General features: G+C 40.5%; 1 protein-coding gene across 1 annotated transcript in view; it reads right to left on the reverse strand.

The window, feature by feature from the left end:
* The window catches only part of LOC136874474 (anoctamin-5-like), a 190,700-nt gene that overhangs the window by 81,300 nt on the left and 96,668 nt on the right, over positions 1-12,732 (reverse strand). Inside the window, exon 9 of the mRNA XM_067148135.2 lies at positions 5,215-5,322. Within this exon, the coding sequence (XP_067004236.2) occupies positions 5,215-5,322 (108 nt within the window). The remainder of the gene's footprint in view (positions 1-5,214; positions 5,323-12,732) is intronic.

Raw genomic sequence — 12,732 nt, forward strand, 5'->3', positions numbered from 1 at the left:
TTCAAGTGAAGGAAGAAGCCATATTTCAATCCTTCTTTCATAGCATTAAACATACTAGGGGCTACAATATGTATGAAATGAAAATAAAAAAAGCCCCAAATGAAAATGTGCAAAATAAACTCTGCTTTGTTAAAGGTAAAACTCGCTGAATGCAAACCAAGCATTGGTGAAGGAAAATTTGTTGCTACCTACACAACTACACTCCCTGTGTTAGTATTTTATTATTGCACATATTGAATAATACATTATGAATATTGTTATTGCTCACGCAAACCACTAGTCACCAACAGCAGGTTATATTCTGATCAATTGCTTTTCTTTTCATGGCTTATTTCTCAGGGCATATTTTGTTATTTTCTAAACTTCTGTGGATCCCTTGAAGTAATTTGTAAGACATGGTCTCAGAAACTTGCCTAGAACAAGAACACATTAATTCTTCATATGATCCACATTTTCCTTTTCATGGCTACAATATATTGTAGAGTTCTTGATCAGATATGGGTCTCAAAACAGATGTTTAAGTATATCCAATGGTTTGGAATGATGATGAATGTAGAAAATTGCTGCTTCAGTTGCAGAATCGATCACTGTGACCATGCTGATGAAGTCGGTAGAAGGATATATATAGCCACCACGCTTGATTTTCTTCAGCAGAGCCAGAGTAGGAATATCTCTATATTCAGACACAAACATGTTCTGGCAGCCTTCACAGTCAACCCTTCATTGACACGGAGCATTTGAGAGCTGCATTACCCAGCAGACAGAGGTGATTCAGGTGTGAGCACTAAGAAAATGCAGCAGTCTCTTTAAAAATTCACACTTACAACAGTTTAGCTCAGACTATTTTCAAGCATTTACAGTAGAGACTCAAAAGAATGTTTACATTCACTGACTACGGTTTTTGCCTCATAGTCTAGTAATGTCTCTTTAATCTGGACTTTGTGTATATACAGTATATACATTTTTTTAGGTGTATATAAAGTCCATTGCATATCTTTTTTGTTTTGTTTTTGTGTGTGTATAAAGAACGTGTACATAGAGTCAATTGTCAACTGTAGAATCATATGCTAAATAATAATAACTGCTAAATTGGTAGATTTCAAGTTTACTTTTACAACCGACCGATCAATCAATCTGCATTTTGGGCTGTCGCCTAGCTGGCAGGTTCCCTATCATTTGTTTACCTAGTTTTTTCTTAAACATTTTCAAAGAACTTGGAAATTTATTGAACATTTTACTCGATAATCTATTCCAGTTACTTACTCCCCTTCCTATAAATGAATATTTGCCCCAATTTGTCCTCTTGAATTCCAACTTTATTTTCATATTATGATCTTTCCTACTTTTAAAAGCTCCACTCAAGCTTATTTGTCTACTTATGTCATTCCATGCCAAATCTCCACTGACAGCTTGAAACATACCACATACAAGTAACTAATCTCATTTTGGTCCGTATTGAAGATACTATAAGTAACTTACTATAAGTAAGTTTTGTAACAATGCTTACGACTCACTCAGGTGCCCATAACAACTGAAGAAACCCCAACTCACGCTGTGATAAATCTCTAGTCAATACAATTTGAGAAAACCCAGTTAACGCTGTAATCAATCCAATCTACAATTTGGATGTCTAGTCATATAAAATAAATTAATTCATTGTTCGTAAATTCTGGCAAAGTTAATGTATATATTGTACATACTGTACTTATTGTAAACTATGTAAAAAGCATAAGCCCATTGTATTTAGTATTAAGTTAAGTTTACTATTAAGTGCCGATGTTTATAGTTTTAATTCTTGACCTTAAGATTTAGTATTAGGCTGAAGATGCCCATAACTAGGGCGAAACATGTCCCTAACTGGTGTTTTTAATTCATGTAGATTTTAATCACTAAAATATATTTGTATTGAAAAGGTGGACACAATAATTTTAATCTTGAAAGTGTTTTACATACCACATAGTTGAGAATCTCGTCTCCTTACTCCCAATTCTTCCTAGCCCAAAGTTTGCAACATTTTTGTAACACTACTCTTTTGTCGGAAATCACCCAGAACAAATCATGCTGCTTTCCTTTGAAATTTTTGCAGTTCTCATATTAAGCAATCCTGGTGAGGTCCCAGAAACTGGAGCCATACCGATCCAGAACAATTGAGTACTTCAAAATAAGGATTTTCCAGTGATAAAACACAATTCAGAGTTGTGTTGCTAGCTTTCACACTTCTCTTTGAGTGAATGAATGGCATTATTATATTAATTTCCTTTCTGTCAATTAACAACATTTGTGTCCAAAGATGAGGAAATAATTCTAGTGGAGGGGATTTTATGAATGGCTTGCATTGCTACAACAGCGCTTGTCTGGTCATTACTTTCTCCTGACCTTCTTATGGAGCTAAAGAGTATCTCAAGCTGGTCACTAAAGAACTTTCTTGTGAGGACGAAATGAAAACCAAATTTTAAGAGGTACCGCATGCATCTCACATTGGATACCTGAGAAATACCTTCTTTTGGTTTGTAAATAAGTTTTTCCATCTTTCCAAATGACCGATGAAGTTATTCTCTAATCACTGCAATCTAGAGTTCTCAGTCAAAAAGAAGTGCCTGTATGTCCCCATGTGTTATGTGATATGTAATCCTCATGTTGTGAACCTACAGCCACTTTCTCATGACTACCGGCTAGGCTAAGCAGCTCAGATGGTTAAGGCGCTGGCTTTCTGAGCCTAAGTCGACAGGTTCAATCCTGGCTCAGTCCAATGGTATTTGAATGTGCTCAAATACGTCAGCCCCATGTTGGTAGATTTACCAGCATGTAAAAGAACTACCTCGGGAAAAAATCTGTCATCTCTGCATCTCTGAAAACCGTAAAAGTAGTTAGTGGAACATAAAATCAATAACATTATTATCATCATGACCTTCAAGAACTTAATAGCGGATTCACTGTCTTCGCATATTGCTATTCCAAGATGGAAACTGTGATCTTTAAGAGTGTGAAGGGATGCAATAACCTCACCAGAGAAAATTTTCGTCACCCTATACACATTCATCGTTTCAAAATTGACTGTTCATTTTTTGACTGAAAATCATCTTACATCTGACTTCCGCACTTCACCTTTCTGCTGTTTGTACAGCATTCTGAGGTACTTTAGGCTAATATACTTACTTCCCTTCATTGAGCAATGTGTGTCTTACATCAAGAAAGGGACTCCTTAAATTCTTAATGATATGACAATAGTCATATGACAAAAATAATGGGCTGGTAATGTCACTATGGTAAGTTATCTCAGGAAGTGCATTTCCCCAGCAAAGGCTGGAGAACATCTTAATATTTGCAGCATAATTGTCTGTCACTATTTGAATAATTGTAAAACCAGCATCTTCTGTTTCAGCATGATTGACAGTGTGAGTTCTTTTAACTTGTTTAACTTGTTTTAACATTTTCATTGAAGAAATAGTGCACAGGAATTAAAAAACTGAGATGCTAACCCTTAAAAGAAATAGCCTGTAAGTCATGTGGCAATATCATCCTCCTTGCCATATTTTTTCTCTAGTTCATCCATATCCAGTGTACCAATTACAGAATCTCCAGCACATAAATACTGAACTTGAGTTCAGATAGTCATTTCATTAATGAGAGAATCAAAGGCTGCTGCATCACCAACTAAGCTTTGTTGTTCTGATAGTGTCTGTGATATAAGCTTGGTAGTATTTTCCTTTGAGCAGGTGTCAATGAGGCATTTTAGGGTTGATTTGCTGGGAAGTGTGAACAGAGGCACATTTTGGACATATTCATTTGCAGACGGAGATTTGCTTTTCCATAAAATGCAATACCTGATGCCTATTTCACTTCACTTATGCTTAACTTGTTTGAAGTCAGGTAACTGTTCTTTAAGGAAAATTGTCTTCCGATTCAATAGATGGATGGGCATATAGTTTCATATAAAGGAATTCCATGACCTCCATCACTGTTACGTATGAGGTCATATACTCATGCAAGAAGACCAATGGGTATAGTTAACAAAAGAACTAAACATACATGCACCAGCCCATGCCTAAATGGAAAGTAGCCTTTACCCATTTAAAAGACCATCACCAAGAAACTTATGGAAGGACACTTGTTTCTCACTTCCCTTAGTGTTATTACACAATGGAACACAACACTACACAAGGACAGTTAAAGTTCTGTCTCTAAATAATGATACTTAGTACAGCACATTACGATAGCAGACTGCAGCCTAGGTGCTTCAAGTAGGCCGGATGCTAGCGCTCAGTGACTGTGAGGGGAGTACTAGGGTGGACATAGTTTCTGGCAGAATGGGCAGGGTTTTTATAATAATAAATGTAGGTCTAGCCTCAACTACCATGTGCAGGTATTTTAATTTGATGCCATCTGGCTGTCTGTTCATCAATTTCGATGTTCCATTTTATTCTAAGCATATTAAATGACAGAATAGACCGAATATCTTTTGGACATCTATGAGGTATGTCTGAGTTTTAATGTATTTTGCTGTATAAACACCAAATGTGTCACTAGAGATGTTTTACGTGCTGATATCATATGACATGAAGTGTTGATTGGAATTTTTCCACCCTTCAAATATCCAACTACCTCTGCTGAGTTTGAACCTGCGCTCTTGGGATTCGGAGGCTGACACTCTACCACTGATCTACACAGGGAGCTATTTTCATAACAGTTCTAACTTTATGCATTTTGTTGAAAAGCCTGAGTGAAGTACCTCAAGCTACAGGTTGCCCACTAGAAGGTAGTCCTGGAAAATGTTTGTTAAGGAAATGAAACACTGTTATGTCATACCTGTGTGCATAAGAAAGGAGGATGCAGACACCCTTGGAGTGATGAACATAGTGTCAAAACGTAAACGGGATCCCTTGAATATGATCAAATGTGGACCAATAATATTTTAGAGTGACCTTCAAGCGGACACACAGTAATTTTACAACTAGGATTGTGGTTTTTGTTTAGAATAAAATTCATATAGAGCTTTTAAATTTTTCTTTTGCCTTTCTCTGAATTATGATTGGAATTTAGAAATGCATTCACTCACAATTTTGGTCTGTTTTTTAAAAGAAAGAGTTGTATATTTAACTGCGGTGTACATCTTAAGAATCTCAAATGCTGCAAAACTAAATTTTGCTTCTAAGTTGGCTTACAGATATACTGTAGTTGTCTTATAAGATTATTAGACCAAAATTCTTTTCATACCCTTCTGTCAAAGATGTAGCCACTTGAAGATTCACAATCATATTTTCCTTCATGCAGTGGAAATACTGCAAGATATGTGCGGTCATTGAGAAGACGTCTAATGCCAATCTGAAAAGAAGAAAGAATAAAGAATTTTCAAACAGAGCATTATGTAAGTACCAAAAATTTACTTTAGGTTTCCAATATACAACAGAACCTCAATTCTTTGCTTTAGAGGAACCATCAGGGCAAAGGTTAAAAACACACACAGATAACCATTAATACAGGAATTGACTATATTGTTTTAGACTATATACAGAGTGGTTGGAAACAACATGAACCAATTACATCAGCGTTAGAGCACTGGTCATACTGATAGGTCTTTTGAAAAATTTACGTTGATATCTCACGCCGTGGTCATTTTATCAGCTGCTGAAGTTAGCCAATCAGATCGCTTTGCAGGCGACTTCAGATGGGCTTCGAGAGGTGGTGTGTTGCTAAACCTGCATGTGGCTTATGACTGGATGGAGAGCGCCAATAAAAGAAATAGACTTCTCCAAGACTTGAACAAGGACCTCCCTGCAGATAGACTCGGCCCATAGCAAGCACGCTATGGTGACATTGGCTGAAACCCACGGTGTGTTAGTGTTTGATGCTCATTTCTCGACCTGGCTCTCAAGCCTGACCAAGCCACAAGCAGATTTAGCAACACTGCCTTTTAAAGCCCATTTGAATTCACCCATGAAGCAATTGGATTGGCTAACTTCAGCAGCTGATAAAATGATAATGGTGCAAGATACCAACGTAATTTTTTTCCAATTACTTATTAGTACAAAGGTAATCCCAAAAATAAGGTCTCCTATTTTTTTTTATAAATACATAGACCTGTTTATTTGTACAATTGTTTACATCATTTGACAGCTTGAACATTTAGCTATTTTTCTACATATTTACAATTCCAGTTGATGCATTTTTGTAGCAACTGTGACAGTTTTTGTATGCCCATGTCTTACCAGCTCGCCACCATGCTGTTCAGGAAGTTGTGAATCTCATCTTTCACCTCGTCATCGGTGCTGAATTGCTTTCCAGCCAAATGTTCTTTCATCTTAGGGAACAAGTGATAGTCACTGGGTGCTAAGTCGGGACTATAGGGTGGGTGGATGATGATGTTCCACTGAAACTGTTGCAGGAGAGCAACAGTTTGCCGGGCGATGTGTGGGCGAGCGTTGTCGTGGAGAATATTTATGCCCTTGTTCAACATTCCTCTACTCCGGTTCTGAATTGCCCGTCTGAGTTTTTTCAGGGTATCACAGTACCTGTCAATTGATCAGATTTCTGGGATATACTAAAGACAATGGGTTGGGATATAGTACCATATCTGAAGTACTTATTTGATTATTGTTTGGTCGGAGGAGCTATACCAGATGAATGGAGAGTTGCTATAGTAGCCCCTGTGTATAAAGGAAAGGGCGATAGACATAAAGCTGAAAATTACAGGCCAGTAAGTTTGACATGCATTGTATGTAAGCTTTGGGAAAGCATTCTTTCTGATTATATTAGACATGTTTGTGAAATTAATAACTGGTTCGATAGTAGGCAATTCGGTTTTAGGAAAGGTTATTCCACTGAAGCTCAACTTGTAGGATTCCAGCAAGATATAGCAGATATCTTGGATTCTGGAGGTCAAATGGACTGTATCGCGATTGACCTGTCTAAAGCATTTGACAGGGTGGATCATGGGAGACTCTTGGCAAAAATGAGTGCAATTGGACTAGACAAAAGAGTGACTGAATGGGTTGCTATATTTCTAGAAAATAGATCTCAGAGAATTAGAGTAGGTGAAGCTTTATCTGACCCTGTAAAAATTAAGAGGGGAATTCCTCAAGGCAGTATTATCAGACCTTTATGTTTTCTTATATATATATAAATGATATGAGTAAAGGAGTGGAATCGGAGGTAAGGCTTTTTGCGGATGATGTTATTCTCTATAGAGTGATAAATAAGTTACAAGATTGTGAGCAACTGCAACGTGACCTCGAAAATGTTGTGAGATGGACAGCAGACAATGGTATGTTGATAAACGGGGTTAAAAGTCAGGTTGTGAGTTTCACAATAGGAAAAGTCCTCTCAGTTTTAATTACTGCGTTGATGGGCTGAAAGTTCCTTTTGGGGATCATTGTAAGTATCTGGGTGTTAATATACGGAAAGATCTTCATTGGGGCAATCACATAAATGGGATTATAAATAAAGAGTACAGATCTCTGCACATGGTTATGAGGGTGTTTAGGGGTTGTAGTAAGGATGTAAAGGAGAGTGCATATAAGTCTCTGGTAAGACCCCAACTAGAGTATGGTTCCAGTGTATGGGACCCTCACTAGGATTACCTGATTCAAGAACTGGAAAAATCCAAAGAAAGGCAGCTTGATTTTTTCTGGGGGATTTCCGACAAAAGAGTAGCGTTACAAAAATGTTGCAATGTTTGGGTTGGGAAGAATTGAGAGAAAGAAGAAGAGCTGCTCGACTAAGTGGTATGTAATACCAATATAAATGGTCCGTTATTGGACATTATAAATTTTCCAGCTAGCTCATTCTTGGTTGCCAGCGTTTCGCCCTCGTGTGCTAGGGTGGGCTCGTCAGTTGGTACCTAGCACACCTACCAATACGCTGGCTAGTGCATACCGTGGAGGCCACTGCGTAGGCTAACTGGAGCCACCGGCAGTGCCAATGCACTAAGAGACTTTGTCTCATCACTAAAAATTGATGCCTGCTTGGCCATCAGATGATATAGATGTTGATTCCCATAGGGAATCTGAAATATTTGTCCTGAATGAGCAAATTTATAATACCAATATAAATGGTCCGTTATTGGACATTATAAATTTTCCAGCTAGCTCATTCTTGGTTGCCAGCGTTTCGCCCTCGTGTGCTAGGGTGGGCTCGTCAGTTGGTACCTAGCACACCTACCAATACGCTGGCTAGTGCATACCGTGGAGGCCACTGCGTAGGCTAACTGGAGCCACCGGCAGTGCCAATGCACTAAGAGACTTTGTCTCATCACTAAAAATTGATGCCTGCTTGGCCATCAGATGATATAGATGTTGATTCCCATAGGGAATCTGAAATATTTGTCCTGAATGAGCAAATTTATAATACCAATATAAATGGTCCGTTATTGGACATTATAAATTTTCCAGCTAGCTCATTCTTGGTTGCCAGCGTTTCGCCCTCGTGTGCTAGGGTGGGCTCGTCAGTTGGTACCTAGCACACCTACCAATACGCTGGCTAGTGCATACCGTGGAGGCCACTGCGTAGGCTAACTGGAGCCACCGGCAGTGCCAATGCACTAAGAGACTTTGTCTCATCACTAAAAATTGATGCCTGCTTGGCCATCAGATGATATAGATGTTGATTCCCATAGGGAATCTGAAATATTTGTCCTGAATGAGCAAATTTATAATACCAATATAAATGGTCCGTTATTGGACATTATAAATTTTCCAGCTAGCTCATTCTTGGTTGCCAGCGTTTCGCCCTCGTGTGCTAGGGTGGGCTCGTCAGTTGGTACCTAGCACACCTACCAATACGCTGGCTAGTGCATACCGTGGAGGCCACTGCGTAGGCTAACTGGAGCCACCGGCAGTGCCAATGCACTAAGAGACTTTGTCTCATCACTAAAAATTGATGCCTGCTTGGCCATCAGATGATATAGATGTTGATTCCCATAGGGAATCTGAAATATTTGTCCTGAATGAGCAAATTTATAATACCAATATAAATGGTCCGTTATTGGACATTATAAATTTTCCAGCTAGCTCATTCTTGGTTGCCAGCGTTTCGCCCTCGTGTGCTAGGGTGGGCTCGTCAGTTGGTACCTAGCACACCTACCAATACGCTGGCTAGTGCATACCGTGGAGGCCACTGCGTAGGCTAACTGGAGCCACCGGCAGTGCCAATGCACTAAGAGACTTTGTCTCATCACTAAAAATTGATGCCTGCTTGGCCATCAGATGATATAGATGTTGATTCCCATAGGGAATCTGAAATATTTGTCCTGAATGAGCAAATTTATAATACCAATATAAATGGTCCGTTATTGGACATTATAAATTTTCCAGCTAGCTCATTCTTGGTTGCCAGCGTTTCGCCCTCGTGTGCTAGGGTGGGCTCGTCAGTTGGTACCTAGCACACCTACCAATACGCTGGCTAGTGCATACCGTGGAGGCCACTGCGTAGGCTAACTGGAGCCACCGGCAGTGCCAATGCACTAAGAGACTTTGTCTCATCACTAAAAATTGATGCCTGCTTGGCCATCAGATGATATAGATGTTGATTCCCATAGGGAATCTGAAATATTTGTCCTGAATGAGCAAATTTATAATACCAATATAAATGGTCCGTTATTGGACATTATAAATTTTCCAGCTAGCTCATTCTTGGTTGCCAGCGTTTCGCCCTCGTGTGCTAGGGTGGGCTCGTCAGTTGGTACCTAGCACACCTACCAATACGCTGGCTAGTGCATACCGTGGAGGCCACTGCGTAGGCTAACTGGAGCCACCGGCAGTGCCAATGCACTAAGAGACTTTGTCTCATCACTAAAAATTGATGCCTGCTTGGCCATCAGATGATATAGATGTTGATTCCCATAGGGAATCTGAAATATTTGTCCTGAATGAGCAAATTTATAATACCAATATAAATGGTCCGTTATTGGACATTATAAATTTTCCAGCTAGCTCATTCTTGGTTGCCAGCGTTTCGCCCTCGTGTGCTAGGGTGGGCTCGTCAGTTGGTACCTAGCACACCTACCAATACGCTGGCTAGTGCATACCGTGGAGGCCACTGCGTAGGCTAACTGGAGCCACCGGCAGTGCCAATGCACTAAGAGACTTTGTCTCATCACTAAAAATTGATGCCTGCTTGGCCATCAGATGATATAGATGTTGATTCCCATAGGGAATCTGAAATATTTGTCCTGAATGAGCAAATTTATAATACCAATATAAATGGTCCGTTATTGGACATTATAAATTTTCCAGCTAGCTCATTCTTGGTTGCCAGCGTTTCGCCCTCGTGTGCTAGGGTGGGCTCGTCAGTTGGTACCTAGCACACCTACCAATACGCTGGCTAGTGCATACCGTGGAGGCCACTGCGTAGGCTAACTGGAGCCACCGGCAGTGCCAATGCACTAAGAGACTTTGTCTCATCACTAAAAATTGATGCCTGCTTGGCCATCAGATGATATAGATGTTGATTCCCATAGGGAATCTGAAATATTTGTCCTGAATGAGCAAATTTATAATACCAATATAAATGGTCCGTTATTGGACATTATAAATTTTCCAGCTAGCTCATTCTTGGTTGCCAGCGTTTCGCCCTCGTGTGCTAGGGTGGGCTCGTCAGTTGGTACCTAGCACACCTACCAATACGCTGGCTAGTGCATACCGTGGAGGCCACTGCGTAGGCTAACTGGAGCCACCGGCAGTGCCAATGCACTAAGAGACTTTGTCTCATCACTAAAAATTGATGCCTGCTTGGCCATCAGATGATATAGATGTTGATTCCCATAGGGAATCTGAAATATTTGTCCTGAATGAGCAAATTTATAATACCAATATAAATGGTCCGTTATTGGACATTATAAATTTTCCAGCTAGCTCATTCTTGGTTGCCAGCGTTTCGCCCTCGTGTGCTAGGGTGGGCTCGTCAGTTGGTACCTAGCACACCTACCAATACGCTGGCTAGTGCATACCGTGGAGGCCACTGCGTAGGCTAACTGGAGCCACCGGCAGTGCCAATGCACTAAGAGACTTTGTCTCATCACTAAAAATTGATGCCTGCTTGGCCATCAGATGATATAGATGTTGATTCCCATAGGGAATCTGAAATATTTGTCCTGAATGAGCAAATTTATAATACCAATATAAATGGTCCGTTATTGGACATTATAAATTTTCCAGCTAGCTCATTCTTGGTTGCCAGCGTTTCGCCCTCGTGTGCTAGGGTGGGCTCGTCAGTTGGTACCTAGCACACCTACCAATACGCTGGCTAGTGCATACCGTGGAGGCCACTGCGTAGGCTAACTGGAGCCACCGGCAGTGCCAATGCACTAAGAGACTTTGTCTCATCACTAAAAATTGATGCCTGCTTGGCCATCAGATGATATAGATGTTGATTCCCATAGGGAATCTGAAATATTTGTCCTGAATGAGCAAATTTATAATACCAATATAAATGGTCCGTTATTGGACATTATAAATTTTCCAGCTAGCTCATTCTTGGTTGCCAGCGTTTCGCCCTCGTGTGCTAGGGTGGCCAAGCAGGCATCAATTTTTAGTGATGAGACAAAGTCTCTTAGTGCATTGGCACTGCCGGTGGCTCCAGTTAGCCTACGCAGTGGCCTCCACGGTATGCACTAGCCAGCGTATTGGTAGGTGTGCTAGGTACCAACTGACGAGCCCACCCTAGCACACGAGGGCGAAACGCTGGCAACCAAGAATGAGCTAGCTGGAAAATTTATAATGTCCAATAACGGACCATTTATATTGGTATTATAAATTTGCTCATTCAGGACAAATATTTCAGATTCCCTATGGGAATCAACATCTATATCATCTGATGGCCAAGCAGGCATCAATTTTTAGTGATGAGACAAAGTCTCTTAGTGCATTGGCACTGCCGGTGGCTCCAGTTAGCCTACGCAGTGGCCTCCACGGTATGCACTAGCCAGCGTATTGGTAGGTGTGCTAGGTACCAACTGACGAGCCCACCCTAGCACACGAGGGCGAAACGCTGGCAACCAAGAATGAGCTAGCTGGAAAATTTATAATGTCCAATAACGGACCATTTATATTGGTATTATAAATTTGCTCATTCAGGACAAATATTTCAGATTCCCTATGGGAATCAACATCTATATCATCTGATGGCCAAGCAGGCATCAATTTTTAGTGATGAGACAAAGTCTCTTAGTGCATTGGCACTGCCGGTGGCTCCAGTTAGCCTACGCAGTGGCCTCCACGGTATGCACTAGCCAGCGTATTGGTAGGTGTGCTAGGTACCAACTGACGAGCCCACCCTAGCACACGAGGGCGAAACGCTGGCAACCAAGAATGAGCTAGCTGGAAAATTTATAATGTCCAATAACGGACCATTTATATTGGTATTATAAATTTGCTCATTCAGGACAAATATTTCAGATTCCCTATGGGAATCAACATCTATATCATCTGATGGCCAAGCAGGCATCAATTTTTAGTGATGAGACAAAGTCTCTTAGTGCATTGGCACTGCCGGTGGCTCCAGTTAGCCTACGCAGTGGCCTCCACGGTATGCACTAGCCAGCGTATTGGTAGGTGTGCTAGGTACCAACTGACGAGCCCACCCTAGCACACGAGGGCGAAACGCTGGCAACCAAGAATGAGCTAGCTGGAAAATTTATAATGTCCAATAACGGACCATTTATATTGGTATTATAAATTTGCTCATTCAGGACAAATATTTCAGATTCCCTATGGGAATCAACATCTATATCATCTGATG

This window comes from Anabrus simplex, chromosome 1 (assembly GCF_040414725.1).
Source record: "Anabrus simplex isolate iqAnaSimp1 chromosome 1, ASM4041472v1, whole genome shotgun sequence".
Lineage (NCBI taxonomy): Eukaryota > Metazoa > Arthropoda > Insecta > Orthoptera > Tettigoniidae > Anabrus > Anabrus simplex.